Genomic DNA, 26,448 nt, shown 5'->3' with positions numbered 1-26,448 from the left:
TCCCCCCTCCCTCAGCCCCGAATCTCCAGTGGCTACTCCCCGGCCGGATGTCCCCACCTCTGGGCTCTGGGTAAAGCCTGGCTCTGAGTGTCCCATCAGTGCCGAGCCCTCGAGTGTCCATCTGGGTGTGGGGCTGGGAGTGGGGACACCGAGCTGGATCACTCACCTGCTACCACCAGCTGCATGGGGTCACTGGGCAGCGAGGAGACGAAGGGCTCTGACCGGGGCCGGTAGCTGCAGCTGTAGCTCCCTCCGTGCTGCCGGCCCACGGTGGGGATGCAGAACTCGGCCCCGGCCCCAGCAGGGTCCATGTGTCGCTGCGGGTTCAGGTCTCCAGCCTTGTGCAGGAAGAACCCCATGTCCTGGTGCTGCCCCTGACACCGGATGGTGACGTCTGCCCCTGGGGCGGTGACCCCAGTGAGGCTCAGAGAGATGTTGGGTCTGGGTAAGCTGGGATCTGCGCACAGGAGACAGGATGTGACAGCCAGACATGGGACCCCACCCAGCCCTGGCCTCCCCAGCCCACCCCAGCCCTGGGCACATCCAGAGGATCCTGGACAGAGATTCTCTCCCAGATCCCAGAGTTTCCCCCACCAGAATCCCTGCCTTGTGAGCTGGGCTCCAGCCCCACAGACACCGAACCGCGGCTTCCTAGTTCTTGGGATCCTCATATGCCCGTGTGTGGCCTCTGCCTAATTCCCTGCATCTGGCCTACCCTGGGTGTGTGTGGGCACGGCCAAGCTACCTGCAGCCGCCCAGGCTGGCTGCTCGAGGACAAGCCGCTCAGGGCGCCGGGTGCACACGCGAGTGGCTAGTCCTGCCCGGCCAGGGCTCCATTGCTGTTTTCAGCTCCATCTGAGCTAACCCGGGTGCTGCCCGCCAGCCCCCAGCTGCAAGGCAGACACCCGACAACAGCCCACAGCTCTGGAGTGACCCCGGGGTGGTGGCTCCCTGCCTCCGGCCCGGCCACAATCAGGGTCACGCTCATCTGGGCCGGGAACAGAATTTCCTCCGGGGCCAGGCCCAGGCTGAGAACGAGCTCCCCCAGCGGCCAAGGGCCCCCCAAACCTCCCCATCTCCAGCTATAGGGCCAGGCGCCCTCCCCCGGCTGGCCTGCTCCGTTATCGACCCAGGGCAGCACGGCCATTGACTCCCCAAACTGCCCCAGACCAGACCCTCCGCGGAGGGTGCAGACCTCCCCCGGGGAGAGGAGAAGAGATAACGACCCGCCCGGGACAGACGGGGCCATGTCACTTAATGCTCGACTGGCAGGTTCCCGACACCGGGTGACCAGGGCAGGGTCAGACCATGTGCAGGGTAGAAGGCTGCTCCCCCCTGGCTGGGACCCCCCAGTGACTCCGTCCCCGCCCCCCGGCCGGGTGTCCCCTCTGCTGGGCCCAGGGCAGAGCCTGGCTCTGAGTGTCCCACTGGCATGGAGCCGCCCTGTGGGGCTGGCTGGTGGTGGTGTTGGGGCTGGGAGCGGGGACGCTGAGCTGGGTCCCTCACCTGCTACCACCAGCTGCACGGGGTTGCTGGGCTCTGACCAAGTGTCAGGATCTGAGCTGGGGAAGTAATAGCAGGTGTAGCTGCCTCCCTCTGCCCGGCTCACTTTGGGGATGGGAAATTCGACCCCAGCCAAGTCCCCGCCCCACGCTGCTGCGTTCCTGGCCCCAGCCTTGTACAGAGCAAACTCCAGACCCCGGCGCTGACCCTGACACCGGACGGTCATGGCTACCTCCAGAACGACCCCCCTGCTGGGGCTGAGTGAGCTGGAGGGTTTGGGGGAGCTGAGCTCTGCAGTGGGAGGGAGACAGGGCGTGAGACAGACCCCGGCAGAGCCACTACGCCCCGTCCCCAGCTTGGCGCATCAGCGACAGGGCAGAGTCAGGGTCAGGGTCACCCTGGGATCCAGGGCACCAAGGGAACCACCTGAGACCTCCTCCCTCTCCACATGCCCACCTCCAGGGGGCTGAGATCCCCTCACCCCAGACTGGCTGGATGTCCCATCCATTGGGTGCCAGGGCTCATGGAGACCCCCTGGGGCCTGGCTGGGTGTGGGGCTGGGAGCCGAGGTGCCGGGCTGGGCCCCTCACCTGCTACAATGATCTGCACAGGGTCACTGGGCTCCGAGTAGATGCCTGATTTGTCATGATAACGACAGGTGTAGCTGCCCCCGTGGTCCCGTCTGGCGCTGATGATGGGAAATTCAGCCTTAGAGCCGGCAGGGTCTGTATAAGTCAGATAGTTCCCATCTCCAGCCTTGTAGAAGAGGAACCTCATGCCCAGGCGCTGATGCCAACACTGGATGGTGACTTTTCCCCCGACAGGGATCAGCCCACTGGGGCTGACAGAGATGGAGGGTTTGGGGTAGGACCCCTCTGGAGTCACAAACAAACAGGCAGTAAGTGGGGGTGACACAAACCGCGTCCGAACGACTCAATCCTCTGCCCATCTGTGGCTCCAGTGTTTTACCCCCTGCCCGTCCCTGGGGTGCAGTCCGGCCCCGTGGCTCACGGCCAGGGTGAGACACAGGAGGGGGAAAGGAGATTTCCAGTCTCTGGTTCCTTCAGTTCTCCAGGGTCAATTCAGCCCTGTCCCCGCAGCAGTCGGGGTGACTCCAGATTGACCCTGGGGGGGCTGAGATCAGAGTCACCCTCCTTCTGTTTTTCTAACATTGTAGCACAGCTGCAGCTCTGCTGAAGTTGGGCTGAACATGGATTACTCTTTAAAATATTCTAAAAACCACATTTACTCCAATTGTCCGGCAACGTGCTGCATACACAGGAGTGCAAGGTGGGGTTCGTGGGACAAATCTGAGTCCTTTGAGCAAAGGCTCCGAAAAACACATTTGCAAAATCCCCCGGTTGTTCTAACATTTTCCTGCCACCCCAGGGCTCAAAGTCTGGCTCTGCTCTGCCCCAAACCGCTCTCAGCTGCTGGAGATTTAGCTCCGCTCTGCATGGTGCCGGCGGGCCCCTTTGGAGACAGGATATTCCCAAAGCCGTTCAGGGGACGTTCCGACCGCCGGCCCGGGCTGAGCCTGACCCACGAGCAAAGCAGTGACACACGCGTGTGCAGCAAGCCGAGGGTGAGACACAACGGGGCCTTGCTCCAGTCCCTCTGCGTGTCCACGTCTTACAGCCCTGCTCTGCCTGACCCGTTCCCCGGGCTGCTGCCAGCTCCCCGGGCACAGTTCGGGGGTGCTGCGGGGTGGCTGGTGCCTTCACTCTGTATTTCCTGGGGGGCAGAGCTTTGAGTGCCAGTGAATTCACCCTGTGTGGTGCCCATCTCTGTAATGAGTGAAGCGAGGTCTCAGTCCCCACCTCTGGGTGTGGAGGGGAGCAGAGGTGCGACAGGATCATCCCTGTGGTGGATCTGCGCCCCTCACCCCCTCACCTACATCCCTCGTCCTTAATGTGGAAATTCCCCCAAGCTGCCCCACTCCCCACAGATACTCACCTCCCGACACCCTGCTCCACCCGGCCAGCCAGCAGCCTGGAAAGGAAACGGACCGTTAGGGACCAGATCCCAGAGCAATTGGATCCTACACCCTGGGCTCAGATCTCCCCATGGGCACACGCCCTGGCTGTCTCTGATACTCACCCAGGAAGAGGATGGTGAGAGCAGATGCCATGATGGGGCAGTGGGGGACCCCTCAGCGCTGCCACCAACACCCCAGTGCTGAGCTCCACGGAGCCTGAGGCCCGAGTGCGAGGGGAATGAGGAACTGCGCCAGGGGCTGCAGCCCAGGGAGCCGGTGATGAGCTCAGCCCCTTTCTTCCCCATCAGCTGGTTTCTCTGCAATCTCCAGCCCAAATCTACCACGGTCAGAGCAAAGCCAGCGTCCAGAAAACCACATCCCCTCCCGCAGCTGCCCAGACCCCACCCCCATCACCACATTCTGTCACGGAGTATGGGGGAGTCCAGCTCTGCACCCCTCTTCCTGGGACTCACAGTGATCCCCAGCCAGCCAGTAAAACAGAAGGTTTATTGGACAACAGGAATGCAGGTGACAGCAGAGCTTGTAGGCACAACCAGGACCCCTCAATCTGGTCCTTCTGGGGGTTCAGGAAGCTTAGAGCCCAGCTTGGGATTCCCTGAATTCCAGCACCCAGCCCAAAACCGAAACTGAACTCACTTCTCCAGCCAGCCCCTTCCTTTGTCCGTCTTCCCAGGCAAAGGTTCTGACCCCCTGTCCCACAACCGGGCTCAGTTATAGGCTCAGCTCCTGTCCCTCACTGTCACGGAGTCCCCGGGTGATGCTCTGGAACTGCTGCCCACCAAGCCAGGCAGGACTTTGGGGAGCCTCCTCTCCCTTGGAGCAGACTGTCTGCAGGGCAAGCAGCTCACACGGCGTCACCTCCTGGGTCTCCTTGGAGCATTCAGCATCCTCTGCCCCTCCATGCGCTTCCCACAGTGAGTCCGCCCCGGCGGGGTCCTGAGGAAGCCACAGGGTCCTGCACCCCCACTTCACAGTCAGACGAGACTCTCAGCCAGCCAGTAACACAGAGGTTTGTTCGATGACAGGAACAGGGTCTAAAACAGAACTTGTAGGTACAGAGAACCGGACCCTTTGGCCAGGTCCATTCTGGGGGGGCAGTGAGCCAGACCCCCACGTCTGCACTTCACTCCTCGTCCCCAGCCAGCTCCAAACTGACTCACTCTCCAGCCCCTCCTCTCTGCTTAGCCCCTTTCCTGGGCCAGGAGGTCACCTGATCCCTTTGTCTCCAACACCTTCAGCTGGCACCTTTGCAGGGGAGGGGCCCAGGCCATCAGTTGCTAGTAGACAGAGCGCCAGGCATTTAGGTGCACTGGCCCTTTGCTCTGCAGCAATCACACACCCTTATTCCACCACCTAGGTACTTAAGAACTGCCGAGGGGACACTGAGGCACCAACACAGTATTCAGAGCAAACATTAAGAACATTCCCAGTTCGTCACACTCATCTAAGTCATCCCCGGCTCTCCCATCCCCCACACAGACAGTCCCTACTGCATCACACATTCCAGCCCCACATGGGAGCTGTCCAGTTCAGAGACCAGCTGGGAAAGGGGAAATCCCAGGAGGCATCAAGAGGTGCCCAGGCTGCCCTGACTTTTTCCAGCAGGCCCGTCTAGCCTCCCTGGAGCAACAGCTCAGAGCAGAGGAGAGCTCTCCCTCCCGCACAGGGCCCCCCACAGAACAATCCTCTCCCATGGAGTGGGGCAGAGATTCCTTCCTGACCTGGCTGGGCCCAGCACCTGCCCTGGAGCATGAGGGTGGAGAGGCCTGGTCAACCCCCTTCTTAGGTAGTGTTGCTGCAGATGCTATTCTTAGCCAAGTGGCATGAGACAGAGATGGGACAGAGGGCTGGGGAACCAGTGGGCGCTTTCTGACCCCTGTGAGGTGGGGAGAGCAGGAAGGAGGGATACAGTTAGATCCTAAATTGCCAAAGCAGCAGCCAAAAAATCCGGGAAAAGAGGAAGTGTGATCAGAGCCAGCACTCGCTTTCTGTTTCTTTTACTGCCAGTGAAACTCAGCGTAAACCTGATTTCCCGGCAGCGACCCTGTAATATATCCTAGTTCTGGGGTATAGTAGTTAGAGCAGGAAGGCCCACTGCCCCCACAAGTGATCCTATCTCCCCTGGATGTGACACACACTGCCAGCACAGGGAGAGGGGCACTGGGGGCTGCCCAGGGGGTGCTGGTTTGTGGTTCTGTGTTTATTACAAATCTGGAGATTAACAGGATGCAAAATCACATAAAAGCTGCCTCAATGTGTCCCCTCCGGTGACGAAGTGGGACTGTTCTTAATGTTTCCTCTGAATACTGTGTTGGTGCCTCAGTTTCCCCTATGCAGTTCTTAAGTCTCTAGGTAGTGGGATAAGGATGTGTGATTGCTGCAGAGGAAGGGGCCAGTGCACCTAACTGCCTGGCGCTCTGTCTCCTAGCAACTGATGGCCTGGGCCCTTCCCCCTGCAAGGTGACAGCTAAAGGTGTTGGAGAACAAAGGAATCAGGGGACCTCCTGGCCCGGAGGAGGAGGGATTGGAGGGTGAGTCAGTTTGGAGCTGGCTGGGGACGAGGAGTGAAGTGCAGATGTGGGTTTCTGATTCACTGTCCCCCAAAATGGACCCGGATGAGGGGTCCTGTTCTCCGTACCTAGAAGCTCTGTTTTAGACCGTGTTCCTGTCATCTAATAAACCTCTGTGTTACCGGCTGGCTGAGAGTCACCTCTGACTGCGGAGTGGGGGTCCAGGACCCTGTGGCTTCCCCAGGACCCCGCCGGGGCGGACTCGCTGTGGGAAGTGCACAGAGGGGCAGAGGATGCTCCAAGGGTCAGACTCAGGAAGGTGAAGCCGTGTGTGCTGCTTGCCCTGAAGACAGTCTGCTCATAGAGAGGGGACTTCACCAGAGTCCTGACTGGCTTCGTAGGGAGCAGGTCCAGAGCATCGCCCAGGGACTCTGTGACACCTCCCGCTCCTGGTGCTGAGCCCCCCACAGCCCCCCAAATGTTGGTCTCATAGACTCATAGATTCTAGGGTCAGAAGGGACCAATGTGATCATCTAGTCCGACCCCCTGCACAAAGCAGGCCACAGAACCCTATCCATCCACTTCTATAACAAACCCCTAACCTATGCCTGAGTTATTGAAGTCTTCAAATTGTGGTTTGAAGACCTCAAGCTGCAGAGAATCCACCAGCAAGTGACCCGTGCCCCACGCTGCAGAGGAAGGCGAAAAACCTCCAGGGCCTCTGCCAATCTGCCCTGGAGGAAAATTCCTTCCTGACTCCAAATATGGCGACCAGCTAAACCCTGAGCATGTGGGCAAGACTCATCCACCAGCACCCAAGAAAGAATTTTCTGTAGTAACTCAGATCCCATCCCATCTAACATCCCCTCACAGACCACTGCGCATACTTACCTGCTGATAATCAAAGATCAATTGCCAAATTAATTGCCAAAATTAGGCTGTCCCATCATACCATCCCCTCCATAAACGTATCAAGCTTAGTCTTAAAGCCAGATATGTCTTTTGCCCCCACTGCTCCCCTTGGAAGGCTGTTCCAGAACTTCACTCCTCTAATGGTTAGAAACCTTCGTCTAATTTCAAGTCTAAACTTTCTAGTGTCCAGTTTATACCCATTTGTTCTTGTGTCCACATTGGTACTGAACTGAAATAATTCCTCTGCAGTGGGAAAGGGGACAGCAGCTTGATGGGATGGGGCTGCAGCAAGGGGAGGGCAGTCTGGGGCATCCCCCTTAAATCTTCCCTAGAAGCAGAGTTCTCTGGGGCTGTCACCGCAGGTGGGTGAGTCTGCCGCCCCCTGGGGGCCGGCGCCCCATGGCTGCGGGGGGTTTTCACTGCGGGGCACCCTGGCTCACACTGATCGCGGCGTACACGCTGGGCTGGGTGGGCTCGGGGGCAGGGGCTAGGCCCCCCGCTTGGCCTGCAGCGCCCGACCGTCTAGTCAGTGTAGGGGAGTTCATCGGCGCCAGGCTCCTGGGGGTGGGAGGGTAGAGAGTCCCTGGTGTGTGTGTGTGAATCCACCAACACTCCAAACACGCTCCCCTCAATCATAGAATCATAGAAGATTAGGGCTGGAGGGGACCTCAGGACATTCTAGTCCAATCACCTAGTGGTTAGAGCAGGGAGCTGGGAGCCAGGAGTGGATGGCAATTCCTTGCAGGTCAATGGCTGGGAAGGTCTGATGGAGAAGTGAATGGGAGACACACAAAATCCCAGGCCTGAGGTGGGAGAATGGGGGGCCCACAGAGGACGTCCCTGAGCTAGAGGGGGAGGGGAGGGTGTCCCCCAGAGAGTTGGTGGGGAGGGAAACAGGAAGCTCCGCTGACACCAGCTACTTCTGGGGCCCTCTCCTTAGTCCCACCCAGCAGTAGCTGTAAATTAGGTCCTGCCCCATGTGAGTGGAGTCCTCACAGCATGGTACTGAGATGCGGCCACCTCTGGGGCAGGACAACTGTGTGTGTATTCTATGGGGAGGGTGCCAGAGGGACTCCAGGGCATCAAGTGGGGGCAGAGCTAAGCGAGATTTGGGGGATTTTTTGTGCCAAGGGGCCCTGGGCTGAAGGGGTGGGAGGCTCAGTAGGGGGTGCTGGGCTGCAGCGTGGGGGGCTTGGTAGAGGGCACTGTCTGATCCAGCCTGGCCATCATTTCCAGCCCCTCCCCAACGGTGCCGAGGCACCAGCCAGACCTGGCTACACCGCCTCAGACCAATGGGCCCATCTAGCCTGGTATCCCGCCTCCCACGCTGGCTGCTCCTGGCTGCTTCGCGGGGAGCTCCAGGGCACTGCCATGGCCATGGATAGTCCCAGCTGCCCCCAAAGGAAGCCTCCCGCTGTCCCATTCAAGGTGGGTTTGTGTTTGAAGCAGGAGGCTTCACTCCCCTCCCTGATCCGTCGGAGGGGGAGAGTCACTGCATTGATCCTCAGGGTCATTTCTAGGGGGTGGGAGATGGATTTTTGTGGCTGGGGAAGGTGCCAACTTGGCAGACCCTGGATCCCGACTCTGCTGTGCTTTCTCAGAGTGCGGGCAGCCTGGGGGATCATCCCCCTGGGAAAGACCCCCTGTTCTGCAGCTCCCCAGGGCAGGGATCCCCCCACTCCTGCTTTGAATCTCCAGTGACTGCTGCTGCCCGCAGGCTGGGGAACACACCAACACCCCCAGTGACTCCGTCCCTGCTCTCCGGTTGGGTTCCCTGTGACAGAGTGGGAATTTTCTGTACAAACAAGGAGTCCCGTGGCACCTTAAAGACTAAGGCCATGTCTACATCTAAAATTTTGCAGCGCTGGTTGTTACAGCTGTATTAGTACAGCTGTATAGGGCCAGCGCTGCAGAGTGGCCACACTTACAGCAACCAGCGCTGCAAGTGGTGTTAGATGTGGCCATACTGCAGCGCTGTTGGGCGGCTTCAAGGGGGGTTCCGGGAACGCGAGAGCAAACCGGGAAAGGAGACCAGCTTCGCCGCGGTTTGCTCTCGCATTCCCGGAGCCACCCAGCAAACCGCAGGGAAGGAGACCTGCTTGCTCGGGGTTCCGGGAACGAGAGAGCAAACCGGGAAAGGAGACCAGCTTCGCCGCGGTTTGCTCTCGCGTTCCCGGAGCCACCCAGCAAACCGCAGGGAAGGAGACCTGCTTGCTCGGGGTTCTGGGAACTAGAGAGCAAACCGGGAAAGGAGACCAGCTTCGCCGCGGTTTGCTCTCGCTTTCCCCGAACCACCCTGCAAACCGCAGGGAAGGAGACCTGCTTGCTCGGGGTTCCGGGAATGAGAAAGCAAACCGGGAAAGGAGACCAGCTTGATTACCAGAGGCTTCCTCCTTCCACGGAGGTCAAGAAAAGCGCTGGTAAGTGTCTACATTGGATTACCAGCGCTGGATCACCAGCGCTGGATCCTCTACACCCGAGACAAAACGGGAGTACGGCCAGCGCTGCAAACAGGGAGTTGCAGCGCTGGTGGTGCCCTGCAGATGTGTACACCTTCAAAGTTGCAGCGCTGTAACTCCCTCACCAGCGCTGCAACTTTCTGATGTAGACAAGCCCTAACAGATTTATTTGGGTATAAGCTTTTGTGGGTAAAAAACCCACTTCTTCAGCTGCACGGAGTGAAAGTTACAGCTACCGGCATAAATACGAAAAGCAGGGAGTTACCTCACAAGCGGAGAACCAAGCTGGTGCAGTTGCTGCAGGTTGTTGGGACTGGGAGTGGCTGGCTCATTACAAAAGCAGTTTCCCCTCTCTTGGTATTGACACCCCCTCACCAGTTACTGGGAGTGGACCACATCCACCCTGGCTGAATTGGCCTTGTCAGCACTGGTTCTCCACTTGTGAGGTAACTCCCTTCTCTGCATGTGTCAGTATATGATGGCTACATCGGTAATTTTCACTCCGTGCGTCTGAAGAAGTGGGTTTTTTACCCACAAAAGCTTATGCCCAAATAAATCTGTCCGTCTTTAAGGTGCCACCGGACTCCTTGTTTTTGTGGATACAGACTAACATGCCTACCCATTGGAATCTTCTGTAAATATTTTGTACAAATCCCCTGTTTGCCTCAGTTTCTCCTCTATGTTGCATGGTTATCTGGGTTACGAACAAAGGCTGTTTACTCCCGGCCAGGCCATGACAAATATCTGAACGGTGTCTCAGGTTTGGGGGGCCCAGGGCAAAGCCCATCTCCGGGACATTTGCTACCTGCAGCCAACTAAGGACCATGGGTGGCCCAGTCCCTGCAGGAAGCCAGCCCGGTGTGACCAGCCGGACAGCCAAGGATTGAGGAGGAGCGGGAGATCGGGGGCTCACCCAGGAACCTGAGCAAAGAGGGAGCTGAGGGACAGAGCTGAGGCCCAGGGGGGCACCGCCTGGCAGGGGATCTGGGATGCCAGGCTGGACAAGGCTGTAACGTTTTTCTCTCCAAGCAAACCCAGGGCTTCCTGCGCTGGGTGCAGTGGCCTCCTAGCCCCTCCTGTGTGCTGTGCAGTGGGGTGCCCTGCAGGGCTGGCGGAGGGGTGCATTGCACCCCAAGATTGTACCAGGCTCCCTCAGGATCTGCCTCAGCGGCACTCGCCAAACAGCGCTCGTGATGGGAAGCCAGGGGGCTGCCAGCTCAGGGGCCCAGCCTCAGGAGGTGGGGGAGCCATGGGGCCCTGAAAGAAGAGTGAGACCCCGAGGGGGTCTGGCACATTGACAAGGGCTCCCAGAGGCTGCTCCAAAGCTGCGACCATAGCCCTGATCCGGTGGGTCTGTAACAGTCCCCTTTGCTGGGCCCAGGGCTCGGGGCACAGCCTGGCTCTGAGTCTCCCACTGGTGTGGAGCCCGCCTGTGGGGCTGCCTGGGTGTGGGGCTGGGAGCGGAGATACCAAGCTGGGCCCCTCACCTGCTCCCACCAGCTGCACAGGGTCACTGGGCTCTGACCAAGTATCCAGATCCGAGTCAGGGGGATAATAGCAGGTGTAGCTGCCTCTGACTGCATTCCTGGCCCCAGCCTTGTACAGAACAAACTCCAGACCCTGGTGCTGGCTCCGACACCGGGTGGTCACGGCTCCCTCAAGGGGCCCAGGGAGCCTCAAGGGGCTCAGGGAGCCAGAGGGTTTGGGGGAGCTGAGCTTTGCAGTGGGAGGGAGACAAGACGTGAGCCAGACCCTGGCATGGCCACTGCGCCCCGTCCCCAGCATGGAGCATCAGCGACGGGGCAAAGACAGGGTGAGGGTCTCCCCTGGGATCCAGGGCACCAAGGGCACCATCTGAGATCTCCTCCCTCCTCAGCTCACCTCCAGGGGGCTGAGAGCTCCCCCACACCCTACCTCCACTGGCTGGACGTCCCGTCTGCTGGGCACCAGGGCTCGCTGAGACCCCCTGGGGCCTGGCTGGATGTGGGGCTGGGAGTCGAGGTGCCGGGCTGGGTTGCTCACCAGCTACAATGATCTGCACTGGGTCGCTGGGCTCCGCGTAGGCAGCTCGTACTGATCTGTCACTATAAAGACAGGTGTCGTTTCCACTCTGTTCCCATCTGGTACTGGAGATGGGACATTCAGCCTCAGAGCCAGCAGGGTCCATGTAAGGGCTTGGCTACCCTTGCAGATGTGGAGGGCTTTGGGTTAAACCCGCCTTCGGAGAGCGCAGGAGGGAAAGCGCTGCCGTCTGTCCACACTGACAGCTGCCGTGGCCACCCCTGCGGCATTTGCCGTGGCATTGGGAGCGGGGCATTATGGGCAGCTATCCCAGCGTTCAAGTGACTGCAACGTGCTTTTTAAATGAGGGAGGTGGGGTGGAGTGCGTTGTTTGTACGGGGGGAGAGAGAGAGTGGGTTTTTGGGGGGCTGAGAGTGCATCAGAACCCTGTCTTGTAAGTTCAGATCCCCCTCCCCCTGCCTCGCTCTCACTCCCTCAGTAAAGGTTTGCTTTGCCCTGTTGCAGATAAGCAGCCACTGTCTGAAATGGAGCTCTGAAAAGACACTTCCGCATTCCTTGGGGCCCGCGCTGGCTTTTTTGCTGCCCCAAGCAAAAAAAAGAAAAGCAATCCTGCAGGGTGGCCAGAGTGGCAGAGCAAAAAAAAACTGCGCAGGGTGGCCGGAGCACGGGTGCAGGGGGACTCCCGGCGCTGCAGACGTGCCCGGGAGTTTGCGGGGGGAGAGAAAGGGGGTGGTCAGGGCTTCTACCGCGTCGGCTGCCGGGAGGGCTCCGTGCCGCTCCGGTCGGCGGGGAGGGAAGGACGTGGCGTGGGCTGCCCTGCTGGGCTTGCTACAGACCTGGCACCAGCTGGGGCAGACGGAGAGTGCTGCCCGCTGTCATCAGGGTGCTCCACTTCCTCCACGCCGCCATCCCCTACAGGGCATCCAGAGCAGCGAACCAAAAAGAAAAAAAAAAAGGACTGCAGGGAAGCCGCCCCTTGGAATCTGCCGCCCCAAGCACGAGTTTGCTCAGCTGGTGCCTGGAGCCCGCCCTGGCATTCCTCAGCCGATTTCACAACGAAGAAAACAGAGGCCACTTGACTTAAGGGGATTATGGGCCGTTTCTGGTGGTCAGTCAGGACACTGTAACGTAACTCCTCATGCATACTGGCCCTGGGGCGGCTCAGCCAAAACGCACCAGCCGTTATCCCTCTCGTGGAGGTGGAGTACCAGGAGCGCTCTACGTAGGGTGACCAGACAGCAAATGTGAAATATCAGGATGGGTGTGTGTGGGGGGGAGGTTAATAGGAGCCTATATAAGTAGAAGACCTAAAAATCGGGACTGTCCCTATAAAATCAGGACATCTGGTCACTCTAGCGTGGACGGGGAGTAAGGTAGAGCGCTCTGGGAGGCTTTATTGCAGTATAAAGTGCCCAAGTCGTTCCTATCTCCAGCCTTGTAGAGGAGGATCCTCATGTCCAGGAGCTGATGCCAACACCGGAAGTTGACGTTTCCCCCCACAGGGATCACCCCACCGGGGCTGACAGAGACGGAGGGTTTGCGATAGGACCCCTCTGAATTCACAAACAGGCAGTGAGTGGGGGTGATAGAAACTGCATCTGTCTGAGTCAATCCTCTGCCCATCTGCCACTCCAGCGTTTTACCACTCCCCCATCCCTGGGGTGCAGGCCCGGCCCCACGGCTCACAGCCAGGGTGAGACACAGCAGGGGGGAAAGGAGATTTCCAGTCTCTGATTCCTTCAGTTCTCCAAGGTCAATTCAGCCCTGCCCCGGCTGCAGTCAGAGGTGACTCTGGATTGACCTTGAGGGGACTGAGATCAGAACCTGGCCCTGTGATGCTCTGTACCTCGGGAGAACACCCAGCACCCCCACGTTCATCCTCATAAAATGATTGTGTGGGATCCAATGCAAAGTCTGGCATGTCGGGTGTCTTCAGAAGGCTCCTGATACACTGAACATTGTGGTGATAGTGATGTTATAGGTTGTAATTTCACGTATATAGTTATGAGGCTGAAAATGTGTCTTCATGGCTTAAAACAAGCCCAGGCAAAAACTCTGCAGAAGCAGAGGGGCAGTTCACACCTCAACAGGGCATGTGTGGGACAAACCCAGCCCAGCCTCACAGGAACAAAGGACACTGGCCGAGGCAGCAACAAAGGATCTGTTGGACTCTCCAGCGAGTCACCCCCCTTCCCTTGGTCAGTTTGGGATTGCGATGAGGTAATGCCCACCTGACTCTGAAGGGGGTGGGGGCAAAGTCAAGAGGGAAGAAAGGACATGATCAAAGGAAGAGATGTTTGCCATGTTCTCTCTCTTCCACCTCCATCTACAGACACCACCACCCAGTGACTGAAGTGCTGGTCGAAGGGGAGAGCCTGGGGAAGGGCAACCAGCCAGCCTGTGGTGAGGTGCATCGAAGTTTGTACGGGCGCTGAAAGTGCTAAGATCAGCGTAGAATGCGTTTTGCTTTTATTTCATTTGACCAAATCTGACTTCTTGTGTTTTTTCTTATCATCACTTAGAATCTATCTTTATAGTTAATAAATCTGTTTGTTTATTCTGCCTGAAGCAGTGTGCTTGGCTTGCAGTGTGTCAGAGATTCCCCTTGGGATAACAAGCCTGGTACAAGGCAAGTTCTTTGTTAAATTGATGAACTCATATAAGCTTAAAGCGTCCAGTGGGCAGAACTGGGCACTGCCAGATGGAGGTTCCCAGGGGTGTGTGTGAGCGACGGCCCCCTTGGCCAATACCCGAGCAGGGGTGGAGAGTGGGGGGGGGGGTTGCATATTGCAGGGCCCAATGGGTGCAGGGCGCGGAGGAAGCGAGTTGGGGGCGGGCAGGCAGCAAAGCGGTGGGTCGATGGCTGCATGGGAATGAGCCCCCCCAGCTTCTCTGACCCTAGATTGACCCCCCAGCCTGTGCACCCCCCAACTCTCGCCCTTGATCCCGCCCTGTAACTATGGGGGGGTTGTTGCCTCCCCCACACCCATCCCCCCTGGCTGGAGCTGCCCCATTTCAACAATCCTGCCCCCCTGCCCTGCTTTTCTGTGTAGGGAGAGAGCCCCCCAGCCTACTCCCTCCACGCTTACCCCCCATCAGCCCATCTCCTCCAAAGCCCCCATCTCCCATCTGGCCTGTCCCCATCAGGGAGGAAGGCTGAGGGGACATGGGGTTGTGGGGGCCATTATAGGACAGGCAGCATGTGGGGCAGGGGGAGGGAAGGAGGAAGAATGTGGGGTAAGGGGTCTGATACTGAGGGGGCAGGCGCTGAGGGGGTCTGGGGCAGGTCAGTGACAGAGGAGAGGGGATTTGGGGTCCCCCATGTGTGTTTCAGGCTGAACCTGCCCCATGGGGGCACCCCCGAGCACTCACCCCACCCGGCTCCGCAGGGGTTTTGGCAGGAAACAATCCTGCCTCCCACTCCCAGCTCAGACCCACTGCAGGTTGGGGGGAGGCTACATGACAAAGTGTGGGGAGCAGATAAGGAGGGTCAGGAAAGAGTATTGGGATACTGGAAAGGTGGGTGGGGCGGGAGTATCTAGGAGTGATGGGAGGGGAAAGGGTGGTATTGGGGGGCTATTATGGGGCAGGGAATGTGGGGCAGAAAGTGCTGTAGGGGGCTGTGAGGGGCAGGAGACTGACAGGAAAGGAAGTGGGTGACCCAGGACTGAGGGGGCAGGAGCAGGAGGAGGGCAGTGAGAGGGGAACCTGCTTAGGTGTAAAAATCACAGCTCCCTCCTGGGAGGCACCATTGGCCCCAGCCCCTTCACACCCCCAAACAATCATGCTCCTTCTGGGGGGAGCCTGTCTGTCTCAAACTCCTGTCCCCCATCCTGGCCTCTCTCCCCTCAGCCCCCCTCCCAACACCTTCAACGTACTTCCCCCAAACTCCCAGCTCCCCCCAAACACCCACCATTGGAGGGCCCAGAAGCACCAGCAGCTAAATCGCTCTGCGCCCTGTTGTGTTCACGGAGACGCAGTAAAGGGCCCAAGGTGTGAACATGCCCCAGCCCCTGCCCCACACTGAACAGGGTGAAGCCCAGGCTGGGAGCGGGGTCCAGAGCCCTCAGCCTGCTCAGCCCCACAGCAAACCCCCCACTGACCCCTGGGACCGGCTGTTGCAGACCCAGCAGAGCAGGAACCAGAGGAGCAGTGGCAGGTGCCGTGTGAAACGAGGGGTTTGTTCCAGCCCTGGCCCCATTCGCTGGAGCGAGTCTCTAGCTGGAAAATCCCCCGGATTTGGGCGTCTCCCCGCTGGCCCCGGAGACACTAGCGACTGTCCTGGGGGGGCAGAGGAGCCAACGGAGCTGGGCTGGAGCCGGTGTCACCGTGACTGCTGTTAAAGTCTGACCCCGTTTCCTCCCGGCTTGGGGTCCAGCTGGGGGAGGGTCGATGGCATCGGGGTCCCTCTCTCCGGCTGCTCTGCTCAGGATGTCTCCGCGGAGCAGGGTCCGGATGGCCCTGGGGGCCCAGGAGATGGGGAGTGGCAGCCACAATGGTGAAGCGAGTCTCTTTCTTTAAGGCTCCAAAGGGCGGTGGGCAGCACAGCCCGTCCCCACAATATTTTGTCCATCAATGAGGCCTTGTTTCCAACACTCCAATTTGGGGTCATGGATTTCTGCTCCCTGACTTCTCCTATGTCCCAGGTGGGCCCCAGCCCAGCTCGTGGGGACTGTCCGGTGGCTGGTCGAGTTGGACTAATCCCGTCTTTCTGTCTCACCAACTTTCCTCCCCCAACGTTCATTCATCCAGGTTCTCGTGATGCTGCCTGAACTTCTCACTCACCTTCCGTCAGCTGAACCCACCATGAGAGGACATTTGGAGGCTCCGGTATCACAGCCGCCCCCTGGGGTGGGGAGATTTGGGGGTCAGGGAAGAAGGAAGCTCTGGGGGTTTGTACTATAGAAATACAGGGTGGGGAGAAGGGGGGAGAGAAAAGGGGATGGGGGACCCCGCTGCAGAGAGAGGAGGGGGACAGACACCGGGGGGCAGTAAGTGCCCTTATTCCAGTGCCAGGGCCAGACGCAGTGTCGCCACACAAAGGGGCCAAGGGCTCTGTCTCGGGGCGCTGGGCTGTGTGTGATTCTGCGGGATGGGGCAGGCCTGGCTCATGGATGGTGATGAGCCCTGGTGATCCTGGGGGATTTAACCACCCAGCCTCATGTTGAGAGAGCACTAGGGCCAAACGCACCCTGGTTAGGGCGACCCTGGATGGACAGGGGACAATGTAACTGGAATGGGATGTAAATGTAACTGGAATATGCTTTATGCAAATAATCTCTTGTAAGGTATCATTACAAAATTTATGATCTACTAAGTGTGTTCATCCTATCTGTTTGCATGTATTATTTCTGCTCTCCCGCTGGAGGGCAGGGATAGGATACAGAGGCACCTAGACAAATTAGAGGGTTGGGCTGAAAGAAACCTAATGAGATTCAACAAGGACAAGTGCAGAGTCCTGCACTTAGGATGGAAGAATCCCATTCACTGTTACAGACTAGGGACCGAGTGGCTAGGCAGCAGTTCTGCAGAAAAGGACCTAGGGGTTACAGTGGATGAGAAGCTGGATATGAGTCAACAACGTTCCCTTGTTGCCAAAAAGGCTAACGGCATTTTGGGCTGTAGAAGTAGGGTCTTTGCCAGCAGATCGAGGGACGTGATCATTCCCCTCTATTGAACATTAGTGAGGCCTCATCTGGATACTGTGTCCAGTTTTGGGCCCCACACTACAAGGATGTGGAAAAATTGGAAAGAGTCCAGCGGAGGGCAACAAAAATGATTAGGGGATGGAGCACATGACTTATGAGGAGAGGCTGAGGGAACTGGGATTGTTTAGTCTGCAGAAGAGAAGAATGAGGGGGGATTTCATAGCTGCTTTCAACTACCTGAAGGGGGTTCCAAGGAGGATGAATCTAGACTGTTCTCAATGGTACCAGATGACAGAACAAGGAGCAACGGTCTCAAGTTGCAGTGGGGGAGGTCTAGGTTGGATATTAGGAAACACTATTTCCCTAGGAGGGTGGTGAAGCACTGGACTGGGTTCCCTAGGGAGGTGGTGGAATCTCCTTCCTCAGAGGTTTTCAAGGTCAGGCTTGACAAAGCCCTGGCTGGGATGATTTAGTTGGGGATGGGTCCGGCTTAGAGCAGGCGGTGGGACTAGATGACCTCCTGAGGTCCCTTCCAACCCTGATTTCTATGATTCTATTTCTATGTCTGGAGTTAGGCGAATAAGATTAGTAACATGTAAACATGTGAAGTGGAAGCTGTTAAGGGTGCTTCAGACTCAATGTGAACTGTGAATGGGTTTGTTTACCTGCAAAGCCTTCCTAAGCACCTGTCTTCCAGCTACTAGGCCAGGGGTTGGCAACCTTTCGGAAGTGCTGTGCTGAGTCTTCAGTTATTCACTCTACCTTAAGGTTTCGCGTGCCAGTCATACATTTTAATGTTTTTAGAAGGTCTCTTTCTATAAGTCTGTAATATATAACTAAAGTATTGTTGTATGTAAAGTAAATAAGGTTTTAAAAATGTTTAAGAAGCTTCATTTAAAATTAAATTAAAATGCAGAGCCCTCCGGACCGGTGGCCAGGACCCAGGCAGCATGAGTGCCACTGAAAATCAACTCGCGTGCTGCCTTTGGCGTGCGTGCCATAGGTTGCCTACCTCTGTACTAAGCTATGAAGAAGGAAGTCTTACAGTGACATGTGATCACGTCACCTGAACTAGAATCCATCTTAAACCTGGTGCTTTTCCATTTAGAAGGAGGGGTGGGAACCCAGAGAGACAAAGGATTCCCGCCTTGGGCCAAAGCTATAAAAGGGGGTGGAACTGAACAAAGGGGGCTGCCAGTCATGAGAAATCCCCTACTTACCACCTGAGCTAGAGTTAACAAGGACTGTACAGGGGAAAGGATCGGGCTCAGACTAGGAAGGAGTCTAGTCTGTGAAAGAAGCTTACTGGCACATCTCTGAGGGTGAGATTTACCTGTAATCAGTTTCTTAAATGTTATTAGGCTTAGACTTGTGTGTTTTGTTTTATTTTGCTTGGTAACTTACTTTATTCTGTCTGTTATTACTAAAAACCACTTAAATCCTCCTTTTTATACTTAATAAAATCACTTTTGTTTATTAATTAACCCAGAGTAAGGGATTAATACCTGGGGGAGCAAACAGCTGTGCATATCTCTCAGTGTTACAAAGAGCGGACATTTTATGAGTTTACCCTGTATAAGCTTTACAGAGTAAAATGGATTTATTTGAGGCTTGGATCCATTGGGAGCCGAGTGTCTGGGTGCTGAAGACAGGAGCACTTCTCAAGCTGTTTTCAGTTAAGTGCAGCTTTGGGGGCACAGTTCAGACCCTGGGTCTGTGTTTGCAGCAGGCTTGCATGTCCTGCTCAACAAGGCAGGTTTCTAGAGACCCAAAGTGGCAGGAAAAAAAGGGCTCAGAGGGCGTCTCAGCACATCAGGTGACAGTCCCAAGGGGGTCTCTGTAACCGAACCCGTCACACTGCCGTCAGCTCGGGAGCTGTTTGGTGGGGCGATTCTCCGAGGCAGGGGTGTTTGGGGGCAGGGCGTTTGTGCCAGCGTCTCTGCACCCCATGGGAATCCACTTGTCCCCCGGGGAGATTCTCTTCCCTGCACGGCTGGATCCAGGTTCCTGGGGCCTCAGAGAGATGGTGTGTTAGAGCGGCCCATGTCACTCTGGGCCCAGCCCCTGAGGAGAGCAATGGACACAGAAGAGGAGGGCGGGGGGTCACCTCACCTAGAGTGCCCCACTTGGGCAGCTGTAATAGGCATCTGCCAGGATCAGTCCCAGGACGAGCAGGACCACAGCGCTCAGCGCCAGGCGGGCGATGTTGGTGTCGGTGAAATCCAGGGGGGCTGCTGTGGGGGGAAGGGGAGAGTCACTCGGCAGCTCAGACGGGGAGATCAGCAGCTGGCACTGCCCTGGGAGTGGAGCCCTTAACCCTCCATCCGGCAGGTCTGGCCCAGCCCCCCTCTGGGGGTCTCCCAGGCACGGCGGCTGTGGGGTATCCTCGGGGCCGGACACCCTCAGGAGAGACTTCCCCGGGGGGCTGAGCCTCAGCTTCAGTGGTGAAGGGGGCTCCCAGATGGATGAACTGCCCCGAGACAGCCAGCACTGGGGCAGGGGATGGGGACAATGACCCTGAGAACAGGGAACCACCCCAGCTCCCTGTCCCCATAGGATCCCTCTGCCCACCCCCACAGGTGCCTCTGCCCCGGCCTGTCTGCTGTGCAGTGAGCCCAGTCCAGGGGTATCTCAGCTGCTGCCAAAACACAGCCAGGCAGTGCACGCGGGGAGAGGCTGGTACGTCACCTGCTGCCCCCCACAGTTGGACACTGCCCAGAGCCCTAGGGAGCTGCCCCTCCTCCTGATATCTGGCCCCTACCCACCCAGAGTCACTGCCCCATCCCCCACATCCAGCCCCAGCCCCTGGGAATCACAACCTGTTTCCATGGCAGGTTCAAAGGCAGATTCCACCAACCACCCCTGCCCGGCCCCGGGGGAAGGAATCTCCACCCCCTTCAACCCTGAATCTCCAGCTGCTGCTGCCCTGCCCAGCTGGGGAACTCCCCAGTGACTGTCCCCACTCTCTGGCCAATTGTCCCCTCTGCTGGGCCCAGGGCAGAGCCTGGCTCCAAGTGTCCCGTCAGTGCAGAGCCTCCCCCACTCCCAAGGATCTGATGGATGAGGGGTTGGGAGCAGGGACATCGAGCCGGGACCCTCACCTGCTATCACCAACTGCACGGGGTCACTGGGCTGCGAGGAGACGAAGGGCTCTGACCGGGGCCGGTAGCTGCAGCTGTAGTTCCCTCCGTGCTGCCGGCCCACGGTGGGGATGCGGAACTCGGCCCCGGCCCCAGCAGGGTCCATGTGTTGCTGCGGGTTCAGGTCTCCAGTCTTGTGCAGGAAGAACCTCACGTCCTGGCGCTGCCCCTGACACCAGATGGTGACGTCTGCCCCTGGGGCGGTGACTCCGGTGGGGCTCAGGGAGATGGAGGGTCTGGATAAGCCAGGATCTGCGCACAAGAGACAGGCTGTGAGAGCCAGACCCGGGCACCCACCCAGCCCCAGCTGGCTGCAGCCATGGACAGATCCTGAGGCCCCCAGGCAGAGATTCTCCCACAGATCCCAGAGTTTCCCCCCCACATAGAATCCAGGCCTTGCAACCTGGGCTCCCAGCCCCACAGACTCATTCTTGGGATCCTCATATGCCCATGTGTGGACTCTGCCTCATTCCCTGCATCTGACCCCAAGCACAGAGTGACTCACAGGCTGGTCTCTGGCACACAGCACCGCAGGGCCCAAGCTCCATCCAGGAAGGTAGTCAGCCCCCCGCCCCCGAGAGGCAGGAAAGGGTCTTTATTCCCATTATATTATACACAGGGGGAAACTGAGGCACAGACAGATTCACTTTCCTTAGTGAGCTTCAGGGGCAGGGACTGTTTCTTCACTCTATGTTTATGCAGCACTTGGTACAAAGGGGTCCTGATCCAGCACTATTGAGGCCAGTGTTTGCAGACGTCTCCACTAACTGTGGGCATCTTGGTTTGTGGGCACTCAGCCTGAGATCCCCCCAAGGACTGAGCCCCCCCCCCCCACACACACACAAGGAAGGACACTTTTGAAAAGAGCAACATGCTCCCATCACAGAGTCTGGGGCCATACCAGGAGCTGGGCCAGATCTCCTGGGTCCCAGCCCAGCAGCATGTCCACCAACCACTGCAGCCCTTGCCACATTCAGTTCAGGCTGGAGCAGGGCCTGGAGAACAGAGGGGAGGGGATCACAGGATTAAATAGCGACTCACATGCACAAAGGGCAGCGTTAAAATAGCCTCCCTGCCCCGAGTCTCCAGGGGCTGCTGCTCGCTGGGGAATCCCTCAAGTGACTCTGTCCCTGCTCCCTGGCCAGGCATCCCCTCTGCTGGGTCAGGGCAGAGCCTGGCTCTGAGGGTCCCATTCGCACCGAACCCCCGTGAGGGTCTAGCTGAGGATGGGGCTGAGAACGGGGATGCCGAGTCGGGCCCCTCACCTCTCACCACCAGCTCCACAGGGTCGCTGGGGTCCGACACGGCGAACGGCGCCGATTGGCTGTGATAGGAGCAGTTGTAGCTCCCGCCGTCCTCCCGGCTCACGTTGCTGATGGCAAACACAGCCCCAAACCCGTCCGAATCCACAGGTGCGAAATGACGTCCCTCTTTATTCAGCACGAACCGCATGCCCTGGTGCTGCCCCCCGACACCAGATGGCCACTGGCTTCTCCCAGGGAGACCCCCCCGCTGGGGCTCAGGGAGATGCTGGGTTTGGGGTAGCTGGGCTCTGCAGTGGGGAGCAGACAGGTCGTGAGACACAGGCCCCGTCACTCACTCCTGGGGCCCGTCCTCACCACGTGGCCTCAGTGACTCCATCCCCGCTCCCTGGCTGGGCGTCCCCTCTGCTGGGTCAGGGCAGAGCCTGGCTCTGAGCGTCCCATTGGTGCAGAGACCCCCTGAGGACCTGGCTGGGTATGGGGCTGGTAGCCGGGGTGCTGAGCCAGGCCCCTCACCTGCTACAATGATCTTGACGGAGTATCTGGGATACGATCTACAATTCTGTTCTGTTATGGAGTGATAGTGTCCCCCTACCCCACTCCCGGGCCACACCTGAGGCCAGCCAGGGAGCCTGACCAGTGGCCCCGTGCAGCTCTGTCCCCCGCCCCGGGGTTGGAAATAGAGCGTGTAACCGGCGGGAGTTGCACAAGACCCACCTTTCCCCAGGCATCGGGAACACGGGCGGGGCTGTGAGTGCAGGGGAGGGAGCTGTTGGGGGTGGATCTGGGGGCTTCTCCCCCATGGCAGCACTGACCATGAGCGTTTCGGTTACCCTGAGGGGATTTAGAGCCCATGGACGGGTCCTGTTAGCATTTGTATGAGCTGAAATAAATCCACCTGCTATCCCTGCCCCCCGCCAATCCTCACAGCCTGTGGGGGGCAGGACACTGAACCAGGGATGGTTCCCGTCTGCGTCATCAGACCCCGGGAGCCAGATTTGACTCCTAGTTACTCCAGCGGGTGGGGGGCACAGAAGAATGGGGCCCAGGACTGAGGACACAGGGGGAGTTTGGGTTGAGTTTTGGGGAAGTGTGGACGAGCGGACCCAGCCCCTGCAATACCTCCTGCTGGTGACTCCTGGGAATTAGCTCATTCCAGCTCCGGAGCGCCCTCTGCAGGCCGGTGATCCGCCTGTCCTCTGGCCCCCATGCTCCTCCCTGGACCCGGTGCCCTTTTACATGGGGTGCTGCCCCCTGGCAGTAACCCCTTGGTCTTAGGGTCTCCCCTCCCCAGGGAACCCCTACCCACTATTCCAACTTCGCCTCAGTATATGGCTACTGCCAGTGATCGTCTAGCCCCACACCCTGGGGCAGACTGCAGTATCAGCCACTCAGCACTGGCAAGGGGTGTTTGGACCAGCTGCCTTGGTCTACCCCTGGGCTGCCCTCTGCAACCCCCAGTACCTGTTAGCCCAATTCTAGGCTGCAGCCTGGGGCTTTCCAGGCTAGAGCTCCCCAGCCTGTCCCCAGCCCTGCTCCACTCAGGTACCCTGTGTCCAGCTCCCTGCAGCCAGGCCCATCTCTCTATAGGCAAAAGAAGACTTCTGAGCTCCTGGCCCCCAGCCTCTTTATACAGGCCAGCTATAGCCTGATTGGGGCATAGCCCAGCTGCAGCCACTTCCCAATCGGCCCAGCTTAGTAGCTCCCAGCCACGACCTTCCCCCAGGGTTGTTTTAAGCCCTTCAGGGCAGGAGCAGGGAAAGCCCCCTGCTACAGGAGGGTTCAGGGCTCACTTCCTTTTTTCCCCACCCCATGCATTCCCTCTCCCGTCCCTGATGTTACCCTTCTCTGCACTGACTGATACTCACCTCCCCACACCCAGCTGTGCCCGGCCAGCCAGCAGCCTGGAGAAGAGACAGCTTGTTAGTGACCAGATCCCAGAGCGACTGGATCCTACACCCTGGTCTTAGATCCCCCCACTTCGCATGGACACACACCCTCGTCTCAGATCTCCCCCCACACCCTGCCGCACCATGGACACACACTCTGATCTCACTTTCCACCCAAAGAACACACACCCTGGCTGTCTCCAATACTCACCGAAGAGGAGGACGGTGAGAGCGGAGACCATGATGGGGCAGTGGGGGGCTACTGGTGCTGCCACTAACACCCCGGTGCCCAGCTCCACCGAGCCTGAGGCCCGAGTGAGAGCAAAATGAGGAACTGTGCCGGGGACTGCAGCCCCAGGAAGCCTGTGACGTGCTCAGCCCCTTTCTTCTACATCAGATGATTCCTCTGCAATCTCCAGGCCAAATCTACCACGGTCAGCGCAAAGCCAGATCCCTGCAACGCCCAGCAAACTACATCCCCTCCTGCAGCTGCCTGGTCCTCCACCCCCACAACACCTCCTAGGCCCACATGGGAGCTGCCCAGTCCAGAGACCAGCTGGGAAAGGGGGAAATCTCAGGAAGCATCAAGAGGTGCCCAGGCTTCCCTGAGCTTTTCCAACACGCCCATCTAGCCTCCCTGGAGCAGCAGCTCAGAGCAGAGGAGGGTTCCCCCTCCCACACACAGTGCCCCCCACAAAGCGATCCTCTTTTATGGAGTGGGGCAGAGGTTCCTCCTTACCCAGCTGGGTCCAGCACCCTCTCTGGAGCATGAGGGTGGAGGGGTCTGGCCAACCTCTTTCCCAGGTAGGGTGACCAGACAACAAGTGTGCTAATAAAACAGAGTGGTCTGAAAAACTGTGAGTCCTGAGTCGAACGTTGACAGTTGTGTGGTATCCAATGCAAAGTTTGGCATGTCGGGTGTCTTCAGAAGGCTTATAATACACTGAGCATGGTTGTTATAGTGATGTTATAGTAACCATTACAGGGATGTTACTGTAAGGTTATAGGTTATAATTTCATGTATATACTTATGAGGCTGAAAATGTATCCTCATGGCTTAAAGCAAGCCCAGACTAAACTCTGCAGAAGCAGAGGGGCAGTTCACACCTCATCAGGGCATGTGTGGGACAAACCCAGCCCAGCCTCACAGGAACAAAGGACATTGGCCTAGGCAGCAACAAGAGAGTCTGTTGGACTCTCACGGGAGTCACCCCCTTCTTTTGGTCAGTTTGGACTGCGATGAGGTAACACTCACCTGACTCTGAAGGGCGTGGGGGCAAAACCTGGAGGAAAGAAAGCACATGATAAAAGGGAGAGACATTTTGCCATGCTCTCTCTCTCTCTCTTTCTTCCATCTACCTATACAGACGCCACAACCAGCAAGCAACTAAAGTGCTGATCACAGGGGAGAGCCTGGCTGAAGGGCACCCAGACAGCCTGTGGTGAGAAGCATCGAAGTTTGTAAGGGAACTGAAAGTGTAGAATGCGTTTTGCTTTTATTTCATTTGACCAAATCTGACCTGCTGTGCTTTGACTTATAATCACTTAAATCTACCTTCCTAGTTAATAAATCTGTTTGTTTATTCTACCTGAAGCAGCGTGTTTGGTTTACAGTGTGTCTGAGGCTCTGTGACGGTGCTGCCCGTGGGTGCCAGCTGAGGTCACTCAATTAGGGAGAACTGCACACAGGGGGCAGACAAACCCCAAAATCTGGTGGATATTCAATACTTAGATTTACCAAAACAGCCTCTGTGTTGCCGCACTGGTTACTCAGATGTCCAAACCACGCAGTCCCCTTAAAGTACCCAGCCTCAGGCTTCCATCCAGACACACATGTCACATATGATGATTACTGAAAATCTTAGCTTAGACAAGGTTCTTCCAGCCCCAAAGGATCAGCCACACACCCAGGTCCAATTATAACTTAGATCTTACCCAAAAATACAGGCTATTAGCCAATTCTTATTAACTAAAGTAAAATGTATTTAAAAAAGAAAAAAGAGAGAGAGTGTTGGTTAAAAGACCAATATACAGACAGACTTGAATTCAATTCTTGAGGTTCAGGTACACAGCAGAGATGAGTTTGTAGTTGCCAAAAGTCCTTTTAGAAATAGTCCATAGGTTATAGTCCAACCTCCATATTCAGGGTGACTCCAGTGACTGGGGAATCTCAGTCTTTATGGCTCAGGGTTTCCCCTTCTTGAAACCCAAAGCAGATCTGAGATGAAGAAGGACTGCGTCCCAGGGTTTTTATACCTTTCCTACAGCCTTTTGGCTCAACTTTCCTTCTCCCAAACATCATGGCAATGGATAATTTATCCATTAAACAGTTCAGATATAGGTTACCACAACCTTCAAAGAGACCTATAGAGTTGGTCTACACTAGGGGGTGGTATCCAGCTAAGTTACACAATTTCAGCTACGTGAATAACATAGCTGAAGTTGACGTACTTAGATCGACTTACCGTGGTGAGTTGACTGCTGCCGCTCCCCCGTCGACTCCACCTGTGCCTCTCGCGGCGTTGGGATGCAGGAGTCAACAGAGTGCTTGGGGGGTCAATTTATCGCATCTCAACTAGACGCGATAAATCGACCCCCACTGGATTGATCGCTGCCCGGGTAGTGTAGACACACCCATAGACAATAATACGGAAACCGCTCTGAAACCTGTCATTATTTCACTCAAGTATCTTCCTAAATCTTAATATTCCTTTTTTGATCTTTGAATCAAAGCTATGGCGATAGACAAGACTTGTTTGCTTACATCACAAGGCTGCATTTCAAAGCTCTAGTCATTTACAGATCTTCCTAACCAATCTTTAAAGTTCCGACATGGGTCAGGTCTGTCTGTGAGTTAATTAAACTCTTTCTAGCCCTGTCAGCTTTCAATGAGCTATTATATTACACTCCTAACGTGACACCCCCAATGCACAATTGATGCAGGAAGGGATGATACAGACATCACTGCCTGCATCCTATGTTGTTCATAGTACAGGAATTTTGGTATTTCGCTGTGAAAGCAATATGGTAGTGTGCCTCAGTTTCCCTTTTTATACAGCACATCAGGTCTGGAATGTCTTTTCTCCTGTGAAAAGTTCCAATAC

The 26,448-nt window shown here is 57.2% G+C and overlaps 2 protein-coding genes across 2 annotated transcripts in view; both read right to left on the bottom strand.

Annotated features, from left to right (window-relative positions):
• The window catches only part of LOC115641681 (immunoglobulin superfamily member 1-like), a 162,763-nt gene that overhangs the window by 124,806 nt on the left and 11,509 nt on the right, over positions 1-26,448 (bottom strand). The window contains exon 5 of the mRNA XM_030545011.1: positions 167-457. Coding sequence (XP_030400871.1) covers positions 167-457 — 291 coding nt within the window. The remainder of the gene's footprint in view (positions 1-166; positions 458-26,448) is intronic.
• On the bottom strand, positions 18,580-21,652 carry LOC115641638 (immunoglobulin superfamily member 1-like). The gene is made up of 3 exons (XM_030544969.1): positions 21,459-21,652; positions 20,155-20,445; positions 18,580-19,060 (listed from the first exon to the last, which is right to left on the bottom strand). The coding sequence occupies exons 1-3, from the start codon at positions 21,643-21,645 to the stop codon at positions 18,906-18,908; spliced, it is 633 nt and encodes a 210-aa protein (XP_030400829.1). The 5' UTR covers positions 21,646-21,652; the 3' UTR covers positions 18,580-18,905.

The sequence above is a fragment of the Gopherus evgoodei genome, unplaced genomic scaffold (genome assembly GCF_007399415.2).
Source record: "Gopherus evgoodei ecotype Sinaloan lineage unplaced genomic scaffold, rGopEvg1_v1.p scaffold_35_arrow_ctg1, whole genome shotgun sequence".
Taxonomy (NCBI): Eukaryota; Metazoa; Chordata; order Testudines; family Testudinidae; genus Gopherus; species Gopherus evgoodei.
Note: the sequence above shows the minus strand (reverse complement) of the source record. Positions and strands in the feature narration are given on the sequence as shown.

Bases quoted from the DNA above. Each gene is read 5' to 3' on its own strand.
- LOC115641638 (XM_030544969.1), bottom strand. From the start codon at position 21,645: ATGCGGTTCGTGCTGAATAAAGAGGGACGTCATTTCGCACCTGTGGAT. The intron at 20,446-21,458 runs GTGAGGGGCCCG...TCTTGTGCGCAG, and splicing joins TGTGGAGCTGGTGGTGAGAG to ATCCTGGCTTATCCAGACCC. The intron at 19,061-20,154 runs GTGAGGGTCCCG...CTGAGGCCCCAG, and splicing joins CGTGCAGTTGGTGATAGCAG to GAACCTGGATCCAGCCGTGC.